The sequence below is a fragment of the Squalius cephalus genome (assembly GCF_949319135.1).
Source record: "Squalius cephalus genome assembly, chromosome: 8".
NCBI lineage: Eukaryota > Metazoa > Chordata > Actinopteri > Cypriniformes > Leuciscidae > Squalius > Squalius cephalus.
Genome location: NC_137129.1, coordinates 33,924,136 through 33,946,467, shown reverse-complemented (window position 1 = coordinate 33,946,467; position 22,332 = coordinate 33,924,136). Strand labels below are relative to the sequence as shown.

The following is a 22,332-nucleotide window of genomic DNA, read 5'->3' as shown; positions in this document are numbered from 1 at the left end:
GAAAGACACACAACTTAAGTGTGACCAGTTATCTCTAGAAAAAGTCCTTATTTGATTTGAAAAAAACTTATCTTTAACTGTGTCTGCATATAATTTGACAACTTCAACAGTTAAAAGTGTGCAAACGTAAGCCTAAAGTGAGGTAAAAATGCAAGAAATTAAGAGGTAAATACTCTGCCAACCAGACTAGAGTAGCCTATGTGAGAGGAGCGTTTTGTCCAGGATCACAAAGTTGGAAGCAGGAAACCCGAAGTGGAACTGAAACGGATCGATTATAGAACGCTTTGAGTGAAGAGAATAATTTAGCTTGAGTTAACTGTATGCATTTTCGTATTTCATTGCTTATTAGAAATGGTTTGCTAAAATGCTATGATAAAAATGGCATTCATTAACTCATTTAAACACCAAGCAATTAGGAAATTGACTTTAAATTGGATTAAATGCCTTTGATTTTGGTTCTAGAATTAAACATGGTGTAGGACAAATCAGTCATTTCTAATCAACGTTGTTGCAGCCATTTAGCTACAATATTTTTCTGCATATGTGTTGATCATTTTATTGATGAATGTTCGCGAAAATGTGAAGAGCAAAGAAATCAGTCACTGAAGCAACTGAGATGAAAAGACTCAAAGAAATCATGGTTGAGACTGCACTTCCCCACAGTGTTTTGTTTTGTTTTCAAACACATCTTTATTTAAATCAGTACAGTAAAAGCCTCTGGGAACTGAGGGAGGCCATGACGATTCTGCCCGACAACTTCTTTTCTTCTGTGTCTTCTGCCACTGTTGGCAAAAACGGCTTGTCTCTGTACACCTCAGCACCTCACCTCAAAATTGTAAAGATTACTTTTTCTCTACACTGCTGTTTCTCCATGACAGACGATAATGAAGCTTAACTACCTGTTAGGGCTACATTTAATTACAAGTACAAAATAAGATGTGGTGAATCAAAACTACCAGCTTTGCATAACAATATAGCTTGATCATCAGTAGAACTTAACTTCAGAAGTAAAAAAATATTACATATCAATCTTAATTAAATGTCGATCCAAAAAAAACTTTGAGGTCTTTCCCAAAGATATTTGCAAGATACAAGCGCTAACATTTTTATTAAGGGAAAGGACATTTTGAATTAACTTTTAAATCTGATTGACAGAAAAACTATAGAAATTAAAGAATTAATGAAATGAAATAGAATAACCACCTCTTGTTTTGTCTGCATTCAGATTCCATCTCATTCCGCGCCAGATATTCTTTCCATTTCTCTGCTCCAGTGCTCCTTGACATCTTGCCGCACAACTGCTCATGGTTTGCATGTCTTGCTCATGGAACAGAACAGATCTTGCTCAAGAGTTTTTAGTGACCTGGTTGCATCCCCCTGGTAACTTGAATAAATTTGCACTTCTCTATTGTGATCTCGTGAAGGAATTCAACACCATCCCCTTCGCGTCATTGTCCACAGCAATCTTTGACTTGCTGATAACCCAACAGCACTTGGACTTTACTTGCTCACTGTGACATGCACTAAACACCTGAGCATACGAATCACAATAGACACTTCAGTAATGCGGAGGCAAGTAAGGTCTTTTTGGGGGATAAAATGGGCCCCTGACTCTGGGAGGTCCGCCAAAGGGTGGGCCGGGTCGCTTGCCTCTTGGAAAGGGCAGCTCATGGTGGACCGGTGGTGGTCGACGAAGGGGCCTTGGAGGTGGATAGTGCCCAGGGTGAGGTGGACGAACATGGTGTGGCGGTAGAGGCCTGTGCTCCAGGTGAGGAGGAACCCTGTGCTCTGGATAGTGAGGTGGTATTTCTTCAGGATAATACTCTGGTGCTGGTGAAATCGGGTGCATGTCATAATGAGGGGGAGATGGGCTATGTGGTGGATGGTCGTAGTATGGGTCAAAGTATGGATCTTCAGGCAAAGGTCGAGAAGGACTTGGGGCTTCATGGTAACCCCTTACTGGAGGAGGAGAACCAATGCGGTGATGGGGTATACTTGGAGGATTCTGCAGAGGTACTCTTGGTGGATGTTGATGGTTATAATCCAATGGACCATTCGGAGGGATGTTAGGAGCATGGTGTGGTGCATGAGCAGAGTGAGAAGCCCCTTCCCCATGTGGATAGAAAGGCTCCTTGTTTGGAACCTCATGAGACAAGCGTTCATAATCGAATCCTGGGGCACATGAGCTATCACCACCACCTCGTTCTGCTTCACCGAAAGGTTCTTGCAAATCCCTGGTAGCACAAGGACCACTTGCCCTCAAAGAAGATGCTGGAGGCATGAAGTCTTGAGGCGGAGGAGGAAGATTTGGGATAGGTGGAAGAGGTGTAGTAAAGAAATTAGGTGCAGCGAGATCCTGTCTTGGTTCTTTGGCAAGGTATGTTTCTGCATTGTATGTATCAGAGCTGGACAACGCTTGCTTCTCTTGATTATCTCGATATGCATAGCTGCCTTCCACCAGTTTAGGATTTGGTCCCATATCATGCATTACAGGGTTTTGTCTCAGCTCTTGACGCATCACACCGGATCTCTCTGTGGCCTCTACACTGTCTCTCAAAGGTTGTTGGTTGCTGGACATAGAAGAAGAACGCATAGCTTCAATGCGTTGATGCCGCTTTGCTTCTGCCTCGGCAAGAGAGGGCACAGAGGTTCGAAAGTCTTTTTTTGGTTCAAACTTCTGGTGAATCTCTGTATGAGCTTGTGGATCAGTGTGGGCATTTTGTACCTGCCAAGATGTTGATTTAGCATCTAAAGCTGTGGACGTAGACGCTGTTTGCCCCTGCTGATATGGGAATGGCTCTGTTTGGAGATCATCCATAATTTCATCTTGCGTTGGTGTAGCACCAGCTTCATCCCTTACAGGGGTTCCTCCAAGGTTCTCTGCACTTGCTGAAGGGCTATCAACAGTTACCTTAGGCCATGGAAGAATAGATGGAAAACCTAAATTAAAGCCTTTCAGTCCTGAGTTCCCTTGGAGTAAGTTATCAATCTTGCAGTCCAGGGTAGAGTTGAGAGAAGAGCAAGGATCTACTTTTTCATTCGCAATATTGGACTGCAAAGGAGTAGGCTCCACACATCCTTGAGAGGTAGGATCCCTGGCCAATGGGACACTAGATGGAGTAGGTAACACTTTAGGAATTGTATGAGTCTCAGCTGTTAGAGGAGGAGGAGATTGCTTGTCAGAAATTGGAGTTGTGGTGGTCTTTGCAGCCGGGTTATTTAGCAAAGACGACAGACCTGGGAGGAAAAATTAGGGATAGGGATGCAAGGGTCAGCAGATTAATTTAAAAACGCAGCACATTTTCAAAAGAACCTGTACAGAGTCTTTTCTAATATCATCTGCTGTTTCTACCACAACTAGGCAAAAGGTCTATAACGTTTTAAATCAACATGATACAACATTCTCAACACATTTAACTTCTGTAATGTGACATTTCTACGTAAACAGTATATTCAACAAGAGGGGAATGCATCCATTAGGAATTGTTGGCAAAAGTATCACAATAAAGACATAACAGAATGGAGGTTCGCATTTGACTGTGGAGCGCTACTTTGCTCCTGAAACACTGCCTGTCTGACACCAACTTTTGGCACATAGAGGCTAAAGGTCAAGCTCACCCTTGAAAGCATCGCAATGTATCCCAATGCCATTGCCTATACAGGATATCCCAATGCTTTATTTTTCCCCAGACCCATTGTTATTTGCCATAACCTTCATTTTAAACTCAGCAAAAAAGAAACATCCCTTTTACAGAATTCTGCATCTTGATTGGAAAGTGTTTTTTTTAAAACAAAATCAAGCTAGTTCAATGAACCATAAATAATTATTGCATATAAACCTGTGGAACAGGCCTTAAGACACAAACAGTTTACAGGCGGTAGACAATTAAGGTCACAGTTCCAATAACTTATCACATTAAAGAAACCTTTCAACTGACTCTGAAAACACCATGAGAAAGATGCTCAAAGTTCTTTCTCAACCACTTGGCATAAATCTGTATTCGTTGATTGCAAACATTTGTGCTGAAACCATGAGCCTGTAGAACGTGCAGCAGCGCCATGTTATTTACTATGAAACATGCAGAGGGGGCGCACATTTAAATAAATCATAGCCCTTTGAAGTTTAACAATCAATCACAATAAGCCATATCATGATTCCTGTCAAGAAGTTTCTTTTTTTTGCTGAGTTTAGTAATGTTAACCGTGTTAACTATGAGCAACATTATCGAAAAAAGACATATTACCTAAAACAACAGCTTAAAATGTCATTTAGCTTTTTGGCTTTTGATTAACATGATTACTGGCCTAGGTGACATCATTTGTTTCAAAGGTGGAGCAAGTTATTACATTTTTATAAGATTACAAGTAAAACATGTTTTCTTCTGAATAGCATACACTGATGAAGTCACACTACGTGAGTCTGCAAACATGTATTAGAAGAAAACCAAAGTTAATTTTGAATGAATGAATTTTTTATCCCAACTCTTTGGATATCATCTTACTTTTCCAGTTCTCACCCTGAAAACCCCCATGGGCTTGTGTTTTGGATAAAGCGCTGAGCAGAGTGTTGGTGTTGATGTCCACCCTAGAAAGGATGCTGGCCAGCGGATTGGCTGGAGGTGCAGTAGCGGGGGGAGTCTTCTGAGCTGAGCTTGGAGTGGAAGGTACACTTGGGGAAGACCGAGATACAGGACTTACTCCTACAGCTGCAAAGGAAAAAGCAATGATTGAATGCACGATGTTACATAAAAATGTACATTTGTCATGTAACTTTGGGGCTTTTTTGACACTTTTTACTGACAGATAGCAGAGTGGAGACACAACACAGGCCACATTCAAACCTGCATCTCTTAAATGAGCACCACGGCTTACTACTGGGCCATGGATCTGACCAGTATGCACTTTTGATAGGCTTTTTCTGTGTATAACATGCTGTACAAATCAAACTAAAACATCTCACCTGAGTTCTTCATAACGTTTGTGATTGTGCTGAGGATGGAGCTGATCTTGCCTAGATCAACGCCTGCAAGGTTGACTGGCAGTGACTGTGTGGTTGGTGTGGTTGGTGTGGTTGTTGTTGTTGTTGTTACTGTTGAGGGAACTGCCACTGCTGTGGTCATGATCTGCTTTGTTTGTGTGCCTTCATTTGTTTGTAAAGATTCTGTGACATTTGGAGTGACAGAAGACTGTTTGGACACAACAGCAGGGGCCACACGTTCCTCTACTGTAAGGAGGAAACAAAATTAAGAAGTAATTTAATAAAACCCTGCACAATAACAGCTTAACCATCAGCTTTTATTGAATGTGAGAAACATGCTGAATGCCAAATGTAACATAGTAAAGGTGCTCTAGTACCTATGATGGCAGGAGTTTCTGTTTCCTCTACATCCGAGAGCTCCATGTCCTCTATGTCACGATTGTCTTTTTCTCCCACAGAGACACTTGGTGGTGGGGAACCCCCATCAGATGAGAGGGGGCTGGGAGCATCAGCCAAAGCAATGAGGTCCTCCTCCATCGCCTGACCATCCAGCTCTGGGTCTGGGGTACCAATCTTTTCCAGAGCGTGGAAGGGTGACTCGGAGCCCGTTGGTGAAGGGGCATCTTCAATGGGAGAGGGGACGGGGGAGTCATCTGGATCAGGCACCATAGACTTCAGTGCATCGAGTTTGCGCTTAAGGTGCGACACCCGGTTCGCAAATGTCTCGTAGGCCTGGAAATGTATGATTTGAAGAGATGTTCCACTATTAGTATCACAATATTTGCACATCAACAATATGAGCAATACAAACAAACATTACTGTTCAAAAGCTTATTTTTAAAGAAATGAATGATTTCATTCAGCAAGGATACATTTCATTGATTAACCGTGTCAGTAAAGATATTTTACAAAAGAGTTTTCCATTTTAAATAAATACTGTTGGATTGAAATTTCTTTTCATCAATAAATCCTGGGGAAAAAAACGGATCACTGTTTCCACAGAAACATTAAGCACTTTCCAATATTAATATTGATATTGATAAGACTGGAGTAATGGCTGCTGAAAATTTTGCTTTACCGTCACAGCAATAAATTACATTTTAAAATATATATTAAATTGAAACTAGTTATTTTAAATAGAAAGAATATTTAACAATATTACTGATTTTACGGTTTCTATCAAATAATTGCAGCCTTGAGCATAAGACGCTTCTCTCAACAACATTTAAAGTTACATATAAGTGTATATTTTATATTATTTTGTTTAAACCAATATTGTGAATATTGCATTGATGTTAACATGATTTTTCACCATGAAGTTCCTTAGATTGTATCAATGTATCAATGATAAAAACAATGAAAATGTCAGAGAAAGTGTGTGTGTGTGTGTGTGTGTGTGTGTGTGTGTGTGTGTATATACACACATACATACATACACACATACATAGTCACAAGTATATCTCCCCACAAGTATAATTCTCATCGACCAGGCCTAATTATATTAACATATATTACCACTATCAAAAACATTAAAACTGGCAAAACTAATAACCACACATTTCAACAATTATTTGTAAAAGGGTTAAAACTATTCACATATTTTTATAAAATGGTCAAATGTGGCCATCACAGACAGGCTAAATAAAACAACATTGCTACATAATGGTCAGGATGTCTTTGTTTTTGTACAAATTCAATTGCGGCACAATGCAGCCGAAACCACTAAAAGCATTAAATGAGCATTTGGTCATTACTTCTGAAAGGGCTATTTGCTGCTTTCAAATATAAAGATAGTTTTTTATATGTGCACTGAAATACTGAGTCTGCTGGAAGACCTGAGGCTGCTGTGAGTGAGGAGATTAAGAGCTCTTGTTGAAGCAAACGGAAATAATTCGATTTCATAAAGTGCTTTTTGGAAATATAAATAAAACAGTGTTTTACTTATTTCCTACACAGCCATTTCATTTTAAAATGACCTGATGGCTCTCTACATTTATTTCAGTCTACCAGTGTGGAGAATTCATACATTTAGTAATATTCAAGAACAAACATAGCAAACAAAATTTTGTACAGGAGTGTAGCTAATTTATGTTTACTAAGAATATCATTTCAAATTGCACTCAAAAATATCATTAAAGTCCCCCTGTGGTGAAAATCAAGCTTTTAATGTTGTTTATGTGTCTAAGTGGTGTTTTTAATATGCTTTAAGACAAACCATGTGCAAATTCTTAAGTCAACACATTTGCTGAGTATTTTCTCCTTAAAACTGCAGTGAACCTACGGTTTGAAATCTCGCGATTTGAAATCGCTGGTGTTTCTGACGTCACAAACTACCTTGTAACCAATCACGTTAACGTGTGATCATCAACAAGTGGATCTCTGAACTAGTTTGAGTGAGTGGAGGCGGGGCTAATTTGCAAATTCACTGAACCACGTACACCAAATGAGGCACGGTGTAGAGTTACATTCAAGCTATTTTAAGGCATAAAGAAATTTTTAATCAAGGGGGAAAAAAAACATTTAAATATGTAATTTTGGTGATCAAATGTGAGTTTTAAGGGATTAAATTATTCACTACAGGGGGACTTCAAACTAATCTGCAATACTCACTTTAGCCACAATCTTGACCTCTTTATACTGCATCTCGTAGAAAATGTCTGCACTCTCCAGAGCTTCCATCAAAGGAGGGCCTTTTTTGACCTCTCCATCCAGAAAGGAAACAAACTCCTGCAGCTTTGTGCTCCCATCTTCAAAGTCTTTAGAAAACCTTTTACCTCCTGCCTTGTCTAAAGTGTGAGATGCAGAAAAAAAAAGCATGAACACGTGAAAAATATCTATAACTCATGCAGATCCATTTATTACAAATTCAGAATATTAATAGAGCTGGTAAGTCCCGCCCCTTCCGCTAACCCCACTGGACCTCTAGGTTGAAAAATCGTCAATGCAAGTAAATGGGAGAAAATAATTATTTTCTGGTCCCGTTTGAATGTTGCCATGAATGTGAACATATGTTGTCTGTGAATTTTTAATATAATTTTTCATGTAAAGAATGCTACAATTTAGCTGGTAGAAGTTTGATACGGTTAGACTTTGTGTGAGAGCACTTTGTGGACTACAACTCATCGCTGCTTTCGACGCGAATCTGAAGAAAGAACAGCCCATTTGGTTTGAATGGTGACATTTGGGTACTAAACACACAGGCATCTCGATCTGTCTCCATAGATTATCAGCATTAGCACCGTGATTTGACAAGTGGAGGGAAATGTGTTATGGGGTGACGTCACATAGGCGACACGTAGTCTTTCTCGTTATGTCTTTTCCACAACTGCTAGCCAAAGAATCATACAATATACTGTCAAACTCGTAACATGAAAAATTATATAAAAAATTCACAGACAACATATGTTCACATTCATGGCACAATTCAAACGGGACCAGAAAATAATTATTTTCTCCCATTCACTTGCATTGACGATTTTTTAACCTAGAGGTCCACTTGGGGTTTTACGGATGGGCGGGACTTACCAGCTCTATAAGATACCGTTTACTGACCTTTCAGTTTCTTCAGAGCCTCTGTGCTGCACACATCCACTCTCATTGCAGCTAACTGTTTCTCTTTGAGCTCAATCTCATCCATTGAATTCCTGTACGTGGACAGATGCTCGATAAACGCTGAGGGCTGAAAGGTTAAAATAAAAAAAAGGTAGGTTAGAAGTTAAATAATTGAAAACTATAATCATTTTCAAAGTTGCCCAACCAAGGGGTCCACAGTCCCAGTCTAGTGGGAATATTGAATATTTACCACAAACTCAGCAACAATCTTGGATTTCAGGGCTGATCTGGTGTTGACTGGAGCAGAAACTAAAATTAAGGGGTAAAAAACATTACTTCATTATAAAAATGTGTAAGCTTTTACCTTTTATTACATTAAACCACACTGTAAGATATATATTAAAACGCTAAAGACTGTCAATGTTAAACTGTCAATGTAACACTGACAGCCACATAAAATACTCTCAAGAGCAACATTAACACATTCTTAAAGAGGTCATATGATGCTATTTTAAAAGTTTATTATTTAAATTTTTAGGGTGAAACAGAATTTGTTAACATGCTTTAATGGTTAAAAACATTATTTTTCCACTGTACATTATTGTATCTCCACTATTCCCAGTGTCTCTGAAACATGCCGATTTCTACAAAGCCCATCCTTCTGAAAAGCTCAGAGTGCTCTGATTGGCCAGCTGACCCTGTGCGTTGTGATTGGCCAAACACTTCAACTGTGTGTCGGAAACGTAACGCTCCTTACCATAATCAAGGCTTCTAAAGCATTTGTAAACTGTGTGTAATCTGTGTAACTGTGCAGATCGTAAACATGCACAAACAGATGCATTAAAGGAATGTATTCACACTAAAAAAGCACCATATGACCCCCCTTTAAATCTTAAAGTGCAATTCAGACCTTTCACTGGTTCTTCTTTCCGAACCAAATTGTTCCTCAGCTGACTGATGAACTCCTCTGAATAGACATTTCTCTCTTCCCAAATGGACAGTATCCTCACCACGGACTTGTTCACCTTAGAATCCTTTGTGGCACTGAAATGAAATCACATACATTTATAAAGATTCATAAGGTTAATTTTTCACACAATGCAAATGATAGATTTTGGAAAATAATTTGCATGCAATGAGTCACATTTAATAAAGCAACCACATCTACAATACACATTTACAGTACTTAGTTAAAAGCAGCCGTTACTAGTGAATTGGATGCAGAATCAGACAAAAACGTTGTCAGTCACTGATGTCATTGTAGAAACACTTTTTATATTTCACATTTACGGTCAACCATGATTTATTCTATAAATATGATTCCTAAAAATATATGTAAATAATTTATCATTCAAATGAATTGACTGATATTTGATTGTCTGTCATTATTCTAAACTAAATTGTTAAAATGCAAAAACTATTTATTTATTTATTTTTTACATAGAACATTTGACTTAGTATTTTAAATAAATGACACCTAATATAAAAAAAAATTATAATAAGCTTCAAAACATTGTTTTGTGGAGATGGTTGTTTTGGTTCATGACTCTTTATTGGGTAACTGTGTGGAATTTTGAAAATGACTCAGGGAAAAATACTTCCAGAACGGAAGGAATGCAGAGGAAGTGTGCGGCCGTGCAGTAGATATCTAGGGTGCGTTTCCCGTATAATGATGTAGCTCGCTGATTAACTACCACAGTACGATGCATCACTTGAGAAACTAACCAACTAGCCACGACGTGTTTGCTGAAACCGTAGTACAATGGTCGCACCTCCGTTGTTTGAACCACATTTGTTTAACAATATAGGACTGTTGTTAAGAACGTCACGTGCAGGTAGAGGAGTAATAACCTCTGATTAAACTGATTATCTATTAGCTTGCTTATTAATAAGCCCAAGATCATGATCTATTTAAGTCCACATGTCATTTAACAAGAACTGCTTCTAAACACAGCTCGAAAGCTGCAGTTCCAACCACCTAAATGTGCAATGCTGTTTGCACATTCACTGGATTTGTTGGACCAAATTTTTTAACTATGTTTGCAACGACGAAACTTGTGACCATAGTTGGCTAACGATGATTTTGGGAAACACACCCCTGGTTAGTCTCATGTTGTCGCAGTCTCACCTGATGAGGTTCATAGCTTCTGGTAGCATATCAGTGAAGGTGGTCCGGTAGACTATGGCATTTTTCCTTTTACAATTCTGAATGACATCATTCGCCAGATAGAAGAGATTGAGCCTGTGTGCTGCATCCGCTGGGAAAAGAACAAGGAAAAGTTTAACTTCATAAAAAAAAAAACTTAGTTTAATGGTCCACTTATAATGGCAAGACCTTTGTCTAATATTAGTGAAGATGGGCAAACCATAATGAGGTGTAAAAAAATAACATTGAATAATTTATTTGTAAGAAATTCACAAATTTCAGCAATCTCTTTAAAAAACCATTAGAAGCAACTTTTGTCGAAATATATCTACTTTCATCAGACCGACAAGATATGGGTGTTTCTTCAACTACGTTTATGGCCCAGAGCTACTGTTTGAAGCCGTCAGTCAGTTCAGTATGATACTATAGAAGAGCAATGGTACATTTAATAAGATTAGAATATTTAAATGTTCCCTAAAAAATGAGGTTTTTGCACATTACTGTTGTTAATAAAATTCTATCTTCACATAAATTCAAGCTCAGTGCTAGTTCACTATTAAATTTCCAATAAACAAACATGTAATATTATTAGTAAATGCACTCATTAATGCAAAACAACAGTAATTCTATGATTAAATCCTAGCCTGGAAATCCAGACCCAAATCCGAAAGATTAAGGGTCTTGCATCGACTAATGAAAATCGCCCAGCTCGAGGGGCGGCACCAAGCATGCATTTGAAAATCTCACTGCATGCAATTGGATAACACTACGACCAATCACAACAACATATGGGGTGACGTATCCAGAGCCCCATACGCTTAGCTACCAGCAGAGCTAACTGGTAGAAAAAACGTCCTTCTTGCAAGGAAGGATTCGAGCGCCGTCTTCTGTTCCTCTTTTAAATAAAAAGCCAAGTCTAACTCGTTCATTGTAGCGGCCAAAGCCGTTTCAAACAACTGGTGTTCATCCATAGCCATCTTGCAATGTTTACTAATGACTTCAATGTCACAGCGCTGTCGTCATCTGTTTAGCTCGCCTCTGGCCCGCCTATATCAGATAACCCGATGTGATTGGTGCAGCTCGGATACAAGGGCATATTTAATGAGCATCATTACTCAATGCCAGAGTAAACTCGTTGAGCAAATTCAATTTGTGCTCTTGCGAGAACTCTGGATTTCCAGGGTAACATTTTCCCCCACCGCTACCAAATCAGGGGCTGGTGCCACTTCACAGTAAAAAGTCTTTACTATGTGTACGTTTATTTTTAGTTCATTTATTTATGTTCAGATTTTGTTGTACCCTTGTCTCAGGCACATATTAAAACTATGACATTCTTTTCTGTGTGAAATTAACTACATTTATACAAAAGTAAAAGCTATCTTTAAAGCACCTTCATTTCCACTACAGAAGGTAATAAAAAAGCAATACATTAGAAACTCCATCTGTTAAATGGTTAAAAAAATACTTATGTAATACACATCTCACTGCCATGATCATCACCATACCATTTCAGTCGTATTCTACAGCAATCTCTTGCCATACACGAAAGACTGTCTATGAATTTTCTTGGCAATGATTGTTTTCAGGGGTTAGTTTCCAGGTCTTTTCCTGGCCCTCCCCATTACATGGCTTTGGGACTCACACACACACGCATTCACACCTACGGGCAATTTAGCGTCTCCAATTCACCTATACTGCATGTTTTTGGATTGTGGGGGAAACAGGAGCACCCGGAGGAAACCCACACAGACACAAGGAGAACATGCAAACTCCACATAAAAAAGACTCCTGACTCAGCCAGGGATCTTCTTGCTGTGAGGCGACAGTACTACCCACCGAGCCACTGTTACGCCTGATCATCATCATTGCGGTTTAATAAATCACAACAACCATCACAATGTGTGCAATGATCTGAGCCTCCAAGTTGTGTATTCGGGTCAATGACAAATAAAGCTTTGACATTTTTTTTTTATATATATATATATATATATTTATTTATTTTCCAAATGTATGTGTCAGGTACAACGCGTTTAAAAAAAAAAAAAGGTACAACCTTTTTGTCAGGTGGTACAACCAAATATTTTTGTATTCCTAATTTTATTGTGAAATCTTGTTTTGTGCTTGTGCATTTTATTCATATAGAATTGATATTATACAGACAGCAGTTAAATTACCACACGACCTTGGAGTTGGGAGAAAAACACTGACATAAACATTTAAAATGAGCTGTTATTGTAGCAGCAATTATATACATTGAAAATACAAACCAAGCAACTTTGTTTACCTCATATAAATAAGTGGCTGCATTAACTTATTTCCACTAATTTCCATATTTTTAAAATGACACATCATTTTGAAATAAAATGCAAGAGAGAAAACCATTTTAACTATAGCATGTCTAGCTTCCTAGTTTTAAACAAGATATTTAAATAATTAAATAATAAATAGGACATTGTTTTCCTATTATTAAAATAAATATGAATGTATTATTATTATTACTATTATTCCAAGCATAGGACATTTTATTTAAAGCAGACAATCATGCGACTGACCACGTGAGCAGAGTGTTCCCGGGTTCGTAGAATCACAAAAAACGCCTTGCGAATGCACAAGTCGAGTTTTATCACTGAGGTGCCATGAAAATTTATTTTTACAGACATCCACATGAGAAACCATTAACATCTGAATAGGGCTTTTTACTAAGAATTAACAAGTCAAGTTGTACGATTTAGGGGTGCAACAAGTAATCAATAAATTGTAATAATTAATCATGATAAGTCATGTGCTATTTACAGCGAACCTCCATTTGTGACATCACATTCAAAAAATCTTAATGCAGACATTACCATTTTGCATCCTAACAACAAGAGATTAAATACCATAACAATGATATAGTTAAAAAAAACCTACTAGACAAAGCGCAACCATTTTAACCATCTCTGTTAAAAATCTAATTTAGGTTTTGAATTAACCATAGTTGAAAACTTGACATCTATATGCAAGACAAACAATGGTATCATTCAACAGTAACTTTAATGGAAGTTGTTTACAGAATATAATGAAAGCATTTCAACAGCAACTAAAAGTACATTCACATGTGACAGCAACCTGGCAACATGAAACTATATGCTCATGACCTTATTGAAGAATTTAATATAGTGTTAATGCTTTGCACTCTTTGTACAACATTTATTCACATTTATTCCTCTGAAGCTTGCTCTGAGGCCCATAAAAACCATTTTCTTTACCCATAAAAGTGTTTTTAAGTACTATTAAGTAGCACAACATCACTGACGAAGGTGCACCGCGTATATAATTGCATTGTAATAATAACTATTTTCATTATTGATTAGTTGTTGCAGCAATAAAAAAATCCTATAAGCACACTCTCAGAAAAAAAGACGCTTTTATCTGGTTCAATAATTCCACAAAAAATAACACCATTAACAACGCCATCTACAGTTTAAAATCCCACAATATTATCACATCATGCCAAATGTCACCCAATTTAACACAGACCATTTTCCAGTACATTGTGCACAAACACTGACCACATCGTGCAATAATTTCACAGTGCAATCAATGAATGTCATAAAAGCTCAAAATAACTTAAAACTCTGACATGTGAAAAGCATAAAGCAACAACTAGGATACCAATAATTGTTTTATACACTGTTTGAGTCAGTAAGATTTTTTCTTTTATTCAGCAAAGATGCATTAAATTGCTCAAGTGAAAATATATATTTCTTTAAAAAATGCTGTTCTTTTGAACTTTCCATTTATTAAAGAATCCACAAAAATATTAAGCAGCACAACTGTTTTCAAAATTGATGAAAATTAAGAAACATTTCTTGAGCATCAAATCAGCATATTAGAATGATTTCTCATGGATCGTGTGACACTGAAGACGAGCAATGATGCTGAAAATTCAGCTTTGCATCGCAGGAAAAAAGTACATTTTAAAATGTATTAATATAGAAAACATGTATTTTAAACTTTTAAACATGGGGTAATTGCCTAATCAATCTCAAACCATCTTAAAGGTACAATATGTAACTTTTTTTTTTTGTTCAAAATTAACAATTTTAAAGAAGAGTCAATACTTAAATCCTTCTTCCAAAATGTGTTCTTGTCTTACCCAGATTCACTAATCCTATTTATTTATATTTAGACCAGACGGGATGGTTTTTGCAGGAATATACATTGTCAAAATAATCAACGATTACCAAAATAATCATTAGTGCCAACCCTAATTGCAATATTTAGTTTTTCTGCAATATAGGCCTATAGACCTTATGTAGCCCCGCCCCTTTTCAGCGCTGAGCTCGTTGTCTTTTGTCTTCCGGTCTGTATTTTCACAGCGATCTTGCGTATTTATGAATGAACGGCTCGTTTTAAAATGGTCTACTGACTTTTGTTAAGACATCTGCTTTTTAAACATTACAATCCTCATGATAACTTTCGTTAACTTTACATTAAGTAAGTCCACTTCAAAAGCTAATTACTCCTGGACATTTCAATACCATAGAAATATACAGAGCGACCGCAAAAACGGAAGTTAAAAGACAATATTCTAAAGATGGCGGCGCCCTTGTTTCTCTGGCGCATAAGGTCTAAGAAAATTTCACTAGATGACTTGAACAGCTCTATATTGAAAGAATTATTAATTATGATTTTATAAGTGATTTTCTCTTTGTATTTTGTTGTTTGATTAAGATTAATGACACAGACAGCAGCAGGAATATTAGGTTGCTGTCACTAAAAGAGCGAATGGTCCCCACTTTATATTAAGTGGCTTTAAGTACTATGTACTTACATGTACTTACATTGAAATTAATAATTTGATACAATGTACTTATTGTGTAACTACATGTTTTTACATTGTACTTACATTTTAAAAATTCCTGCATGTAATTACAGCTGTAATTAATTTATGTAATTATTACATTTGTAATTACACAGTTGACCCTTCCCTTACACCTTAAACCTACCCAATCCACCACACCTGTCCCTAACCTTACCCGTATCACACCTCAATAGCAGCAAAAGTGTTTTACAATACAACATGAACACAATAAGTACATTGTACTTATTTTTTGATGCAAGTACTTAATGCCACTTAATATAAAGTGGGACCGAGCGAATGCATGGATTCATTTTTATTAGTTAGTTTTAAGCTAGTTGTTATTGCGATGGTATTTTTAAACCATAGGCAAAAGTTCAAAACTTGTGTAAGTGTTCTTTAGCCTGTTGATTTTTGTTCACGGTATTCAGCGACAATGAAATATTTTGCAATAAATCAGATTTGTGAACAATATCTTTTTTTATTATTATTATTCTTGGAATCAAAATTAGGAATCGATAAGAAATGGAAATGGAATCGATATGCAGAATCGAAATCAAATTGCAGAATTCAAACAATATACCCAACCCTAATGAGCAGCAGGACAACCATATCATCAGTCATCTGCAGTCAGCACAACCAAAACTAAATATTAAGTAAGTGGCGTTACTAATTAAGTTGGCACAATGCTAAGTAATGCACATCACAACGAAAATTGAAAAGCAAGTAGCCTACAAGTTAACAACACCGCAGAATCAAGCCACAGCACAACGGAAACAAGCCACAACACAACGACATCACCACAAAACACTGGAAATGTATCGGTTACTATAGAGGGTTTGTTAAAGCTAATGACTTTATATATTAGAGGAAATGGTCTAATAAAATCCAAATTTTTTTTTATTGTAGCACCAATTTTTTCAAAAAATCCTTTAACTGCATTTATAACTTTTGAAATTAGAAGTAATTTATATATTTATATGTCAATTTAAAGGGTCATTTAAAAAGCCTGGTACAGTAAAAGCTGTTTAAAATTTGGATTTTGTTACACCATGACCTCTAGTATGAAACACAAACTTTAAAGAATCCTTTAGTTGGCCGAGAAATGGGACTGTGAAATGAAGTCAGCAGTAATAATTCAAGTTCAAGGGTCCATAAAAATAAAAATAAAAACATTATGGTAAAAAGTTCAAAATTGGGATTTCGTTAGTCCATTTACACTGGTATAAAGCCTGCATGTTCATTTTAACACACCCATGGTGGATGCGAAACAGCACCACGAAATGAGCTGACAGACGGCTCTGTGTATTGACCCATATAGGAAATTTAAGGATTCATAAAAAAATTGTCTGGTTCAGTAAAAAAAAACAAAAAAAAACACCAAATGTATGGAATTCCAAAGCTGCTAAAATAATAAATAAATAAAGATACATAATTATACAAAGAAATGTAAAAAATATATATATAATAATAATAATATTAATAATAAGTAAAACGAGTATTTATACTTTTATTTCCTGAAGTTTTAATTTATTTATAGATTTATTTCCACTTTTACTTATTTCCACATGTATTAATTTCTACATTTCTTTGTCTGTTTGCTAATGAGGGGGCGTGTTTTAGACCTCAGACATAGCAATCAAACTCAGAGTGGCAGTGCTGAAGCTTTGAGGCCACAGTGACTAAACGAAAGGCAAGAGGTGTGCGGATATGGCTTTGCAAGTAACACAGGCAATGAATGACTTCGACATGGACATCTTATAAAAACTTATAACAATCACCCTAACTGTGTAGCCTATATAGGGTTACCATCCATACTCTTCATTCCGGACATGGCCGTAAAACATTTCCGGTCGGGATTTCTTTGGAATTAAATCAAATAAAAGGTGTCCATGCAAACACAGCTAGTGAGACACACATCTCACGCCATAGCTAACCACAGAAGCTAACTGCATTTTTAATGCATAAGGTCCAATAACAATGCTATTAAGAGGAGATATTTCCCTTTTTTTCTTCATTAATCCTATATAATTTCACGTACTTCCGTGTCAGTTATCAAATCTGTTGAAGACGTGGCTTCTGTTCATGTGTACCAAGACATTTTAGACAATTTTTTACAGCCATGTACAGGATAAAAAGAGTATGTATGGTCGCTCTATCCAGGTGATATTAAATTACTTAAACCGTGATATAAGATTTTGGATATATTGCCCATCTTTAAGTCATTAATTCCCTGTGTGACTTGCAAAGGCATGTCTGCACTAATTTTGTCACGATACTGGAATTTCCAAATTCGGATATTCAATACCACGGGGAAAACTGCCATATATGCCGCCATACCGATCAATTGTTATTACCTCATAATTTTTTTTATCATTTTGCAATAGCTTACGCACAGAACAGGGAGGTTTTATTTGAATCATTGAACTAAATTTACACCAAAAAAAGACAAGTAGTCAGTAATAAAAATTAGAAAAAACTAACAATAGCAAATGATAGCTCAAATAAATACAATAAAGAGACACATGAAATAAACATGGATTTAAGTTTTTCAGGTTGGTCTAACAGTAGTATTCAGGTAAGAAATAGGCATACTACAGTAAATGAAAGTAATCAAACGTAAAATAACACTGGATAGTCTTAATTAAAAACAGATTAATGCTTAAAATTAAAGTTAAAAAATGTATTCAGTCAAGAGCGGCGAGTGATTTTCTCTTTGTCTTTTGTTCTCCGATTACCCTGACAGACAGCAGCAGGTTTAGGCTTATTAGGCTGCTGTCACTTTAAGAGCTTATGCAAGGATCCAATATACTGTTACACCACCTGCATTTTCTCTAAACTATTTACGTTCCAAAACTGACTGTATTTATCTGAATACTCGGCAAGATGGACATTTTGATATAATTTTGTATGTATTTGATCGTTTTTATGCAATAAGCCATGAAAAAGAAGTCAATTAGTGGTGTGATCGCTTTTGGTGTGAGTGTGAAACCTGCTGGAATGAGTCAAATTATGCACAATCCCCGCAATCCTGCGAAATTCAGGCCAACACCAACACTATTCAACCAGAGCGAATGAGACGAGTGAGTGAGAGGAGGCGGGTGTGTGTCACTGTCGGAGAGAAGAGAGAGTAAAAAACGCATACTAGCTGGTATCGGTGTATCAATACTGCAGAAAAGGAGTAGGCTATTGGAACATTTCAGAATTGAAACATATCAAAATATCAATATTTTTGACAACACTAGTCCGCACAGCTCTTGCAATTCGTTTGGTCACACCACAAGGTGTCACTGTGGTCTCAAAATTTTGCCCTTGCCACTCTGAGCTTGATTGCTATATCTGAGGTAAAACACATACCCTTTCATTACCATACGGAAAAATAAATGTAGAAATAAATAAATGTGGAAATAATTTATTATTTTTGGAAGCTTTGGAATTCAATACACATCCATATGTTCAAGTTTGTCACATCATACCCAAAAAGACTTGAGAATGTAATGGTGCTTTAAAGGGTTAGTTCACCCAAAAATGAAAATTCTGTCAGTAATTACTCACCCTCATGTTGTTCAAACCCCGTAAGACCTTCGCTCATCTTCGGAACACAAATTAAGATATTTTTGATGAAATCTGAGAGCTGGATCACTCCTCCATAGGCTGCTAGGTGACCGAAACTTGTTGGCCCAGAAAAGTTATTAAAGAGATCGTTAATATAGTCCAAGTGACTACAGTGGCTCAATCTTAAGTATATCAAGCGACGAGAATACTTTTTGTGCGCAAAAACAAACAAAAATAACGACTTTATTCCACTTTTCATTTCCTTCTCTCTGGGCCTCTAGTTAGTTTACGTAGTGTTTTTGCGCAGCGCGTCTGTGTTGCACGTCACCACGTAGGCTCACAATTGGCCGACGCCGGTCATGTGTGTGATGCGTGATGACGTATAACACAGACGCGCTACGCAAAAACACTATGAGGCCCAGAGAGAAGGAAATGAATAGTGGAATAAAGTCGTTATTTTTGTTTGTTTTTGCGCACAAAAAGTATTCTCGTCGCTTGATATACTTAAGATTAAGCCACTGTAGTCACTTGGACTATATTAACGATGTCTTAAATAACTTTTCTGGGCCAGCAAGTTTCAATCACTTAGAAGCCTATGGAAGAGTGATCAGCTCTCAGATTTAATCAAAAATATCTTAATTTGTGTTCCGAAGATGAACGAAGGTCTTACGGGGTTGGAACAACATGAGGGTGAGTAATTACTGACAGAATTTTCATTTTTGGGTGAACTAACCCTTTAAGTACTGAGTTAGGGGTATGAATAGCCTACTTCTGCAATGTACTCATTTCAGATTTTCCTTTTTAATAAATTTGCAAAGTTATCACAAATCTGTTTTTAGCTTTGACATTATTGTGTGTAGAGTGTAGATTGATGTGAGAAAAAAAGTAATTTAGCATAAGGCAGCAACATAAAATGTGAAAAAAATGAAGGGGTACGAATACCTTCGCAGGGCACTGTATATAATGAGGATTTTTGGGGAAAGACCTGGCTACCCCGGAAAAAAACATTGCCAAGAAAATTCATAGTCAGTCTTGAGTATGGCAAAAGATGGCCATAGAATCACCAAGAGATATGACTAAAATGGTTAATGAGATGCTGCTGACTTGGAAACAAAATGCAGCTGAAGCTGAACACCCTCAATCTTCCCCAAAATGCTGACCCCAAACACCTCTTCATTGCCCAAAACCATTCCAGATTCCAAACACATCAATGACACCCAAAACGTAGCTGTCCCCAAATGCCCCATCTTGCCCAAAAATGCTGCTGACCCTAAACATCCCTTTATTTCCCAAAAATGTAACTGACAACAAATCACTTTTTAACCCAAAAATGCTGCTGTTCCAAAACCTCTTTAAAGCTAAAAAACATTGCTCATTCAAAACATGCCTATAACACTCGACATGTAGCTGTGCCAAAACGCCACATTCTGCCCAAAAAGAAAATGCTCCTGACACCTAACACCCCTTCATTGCCCAAAAATGTTGCAGATTCAAAACAACCCAATGAACCAAAATGTAGCTGACCCCAAATGTCCCATTCTGCCCCCAAATGCTGCTGACCCCAAACACCCCTTTATTGCCCAAAAAGTTGCTGACTCAAATCGTGCAATGATACCCAAAATGCAGCTGACCCATAACTCCACTATTCTGAAAGATGATGGTGCCTAAAGGACCTGCTGCCTCGGAAAGCGGTCTATGAATGCACCTCACCAGCTTTTGAAATACGACCTGTCCCGTCCTGATGGGGGACAGATTAGCAGTTTGCTAATAAGCCACAACAGTTGTCAAGTGGGCTGAAGAAGAGAAACTAGCCAGTCACAATAACTTCTGTGAAACATATTCGCATAAACACCACGCACGTCCACTTTGGAACCCCAGGTTAAGCAAATATGGGTCCGTAAACAGGTGTTGTTTTACAGCTAGGCTCAGATTAGCCGGCTAACGTGCTAAATACTCACATTTGCGCAGCCACTTTATCCAGTGTCGCACGATCACGCTGTGATATTTCTTGTTTTCGATGCACCAGGCGGATAGTCCCTGAATGGATTCCATGGTGTTGGAAACAGTCTGAAAACGACGGTCCAAAGTGGACTCAAAGCGCGGTGATGAGCCACTTTTGTGGCCGCTAGCGCCAGCAGTTCCAGCCGCCATTTTCAAGGTCTTCTAGTCGCGGATTCGCGGTGCTGCCGCTTACAGGTTCATGTGTAGATACTGCATGGACTCCATTATCACCAATATATTACAATAATACTTGACATGCACACACAGTTGATAGTTCTTTCTTTCTTTCTTTCTTTCTTTCTTTCTTTCTTTCTTTCTTTCTTTCTTATAAAACCTTTTCCTCCTTGCTCACAGTCTTTGGTCTGAAATCACAATATCAAGGATAATGTATTTTATCCATCACAGGGTGTAGAAAAATAAACTTTAGCCTCGTGAAATCACTTTGAAACATAAATATGAATCTTTTATATTGATAAACTTTTATATTATAAAACAACCAGGCCAGCAGGGGTCAGTCATGTTCAGATAGAACACTCGAGAAATATGTGGACCTTCTAGTGTATTCGTTATCCTACTTGCAACAGTCATGTTAATCATATTAATAGCTATCAAGAGCACTTTCTTTAAGTTAATACAGACAATCTATCTATTTCTCCTGGTCAAAATATATGTATAGATATATGCTAAATATATTTTGGACTATACAAATATTTAATATATTTTAAATAGATCAGAAATGGCAAAGACCTATAAAATGTATCAAAAGAGGCAGTAAAGACCTTTACATTGTTACAAAAACTATTTGAAATAAATACTTGAACTGTCAATGAATCAAAATCAAAGAATCCTGAAAAAAAATTATCAGTTTCCGCAAAAATATTAGGCAGCACAACTGTTTTCAACATTGGTTAAAAAAAATTCTTGAGCACCAAATCAGCATATTAATATGATTTCTGAAGGATCATGTGACACTGAAAATTCAGCTTTGCCACCACAAGAATAAATTACAATTTGAAATATATTAAAATATAAATTTTAAATTGTAATATTTTGCAATATTGCTTTTTAACTGTAAATAAAATGTTTAATAAAAAATGCAGCTTAAAGAATTTCTTTCAAAAACATTTTAAAAAATGTACTGACCCCAAACTTTTGAATGCTATAGTGTATATTTAAAATATATTTCCATTTATATTTTTTGCTCTATATAGGCTATGCCATAACTGATGTCTAAAAATAAAGACAATAAAAAAGAAA

General features: G+C 36.9%; 1 protein-coding gene across 2 annotated transcripts; it reads right to left on the bottom strand.

Moving 5' to 3' along the window:
* Positions 1-535: 535 nt before the first annotated feature.
* On the bottom strand, positions 536-21,278 carry rprd2a (regulation of nuclear pre-mRNA domain containing 2a). Of its 2 annotated transcripts, none has more exons than XM_079879568.1 (10): positions 21,033-21,277; positions 10,659-10,788; positions 9,441-9,574; positions 8,781-8,839; positions 8,531-8,657; positions 7,589-7,764; positions 5,356-5,710; positions 4,961-5,224; positions 4,518-4,706; positions 536-3,237 (listed from the first exon to the last, which is right to left on the bottom strand). In XM_079879568.1, the coding sequence occupies exons 1-10, from the start codon at positions 21,223-21,225 to the stop codon at positions 1,559-1,561; spliced, it is 3,306 nt and encodes a 1,101-aa protein (XP_079735694.1). In that variant the 5' UTR covers positions 21,226-21,277; the 3' UTR covers positions 536-1,558. The 2 variants fall into 2 exon arrangements, with proteins under 2 accessions (XP_079735694.1, XP_079735693.1); XM_079879567.1 differs by having other exon boundaries at positions 644-3,237; positions 4,503-4,706; positions 21,033-21,278.
* Positions 21,279-22,332: the final 1,054 nt, after the last annotated feature.

Coding starts and splice junctions, on each gene's coding strand:
- rprd2a (XM_079879567.1), bottom strand. CDS start 21,225: ATGGCGGCTGGAACTGCTGGCGCTAGCGGCCACAAAAGTGGCTCATCA. Junction 9,575..10,658: donor GAAGCTATGAACCTCATCAG/GTGAGACTGCGA, acceptor ATTTCATTTCAG/TGCCACAAAGGATTCTAAGG. Junction 5,225..5,355: donor AGAAACTCCTGCCATCATAG/GTACTAGAGCAC, acceptor TCCTCCTTACAG/TAGAGGAACGTGTGGCCCCT.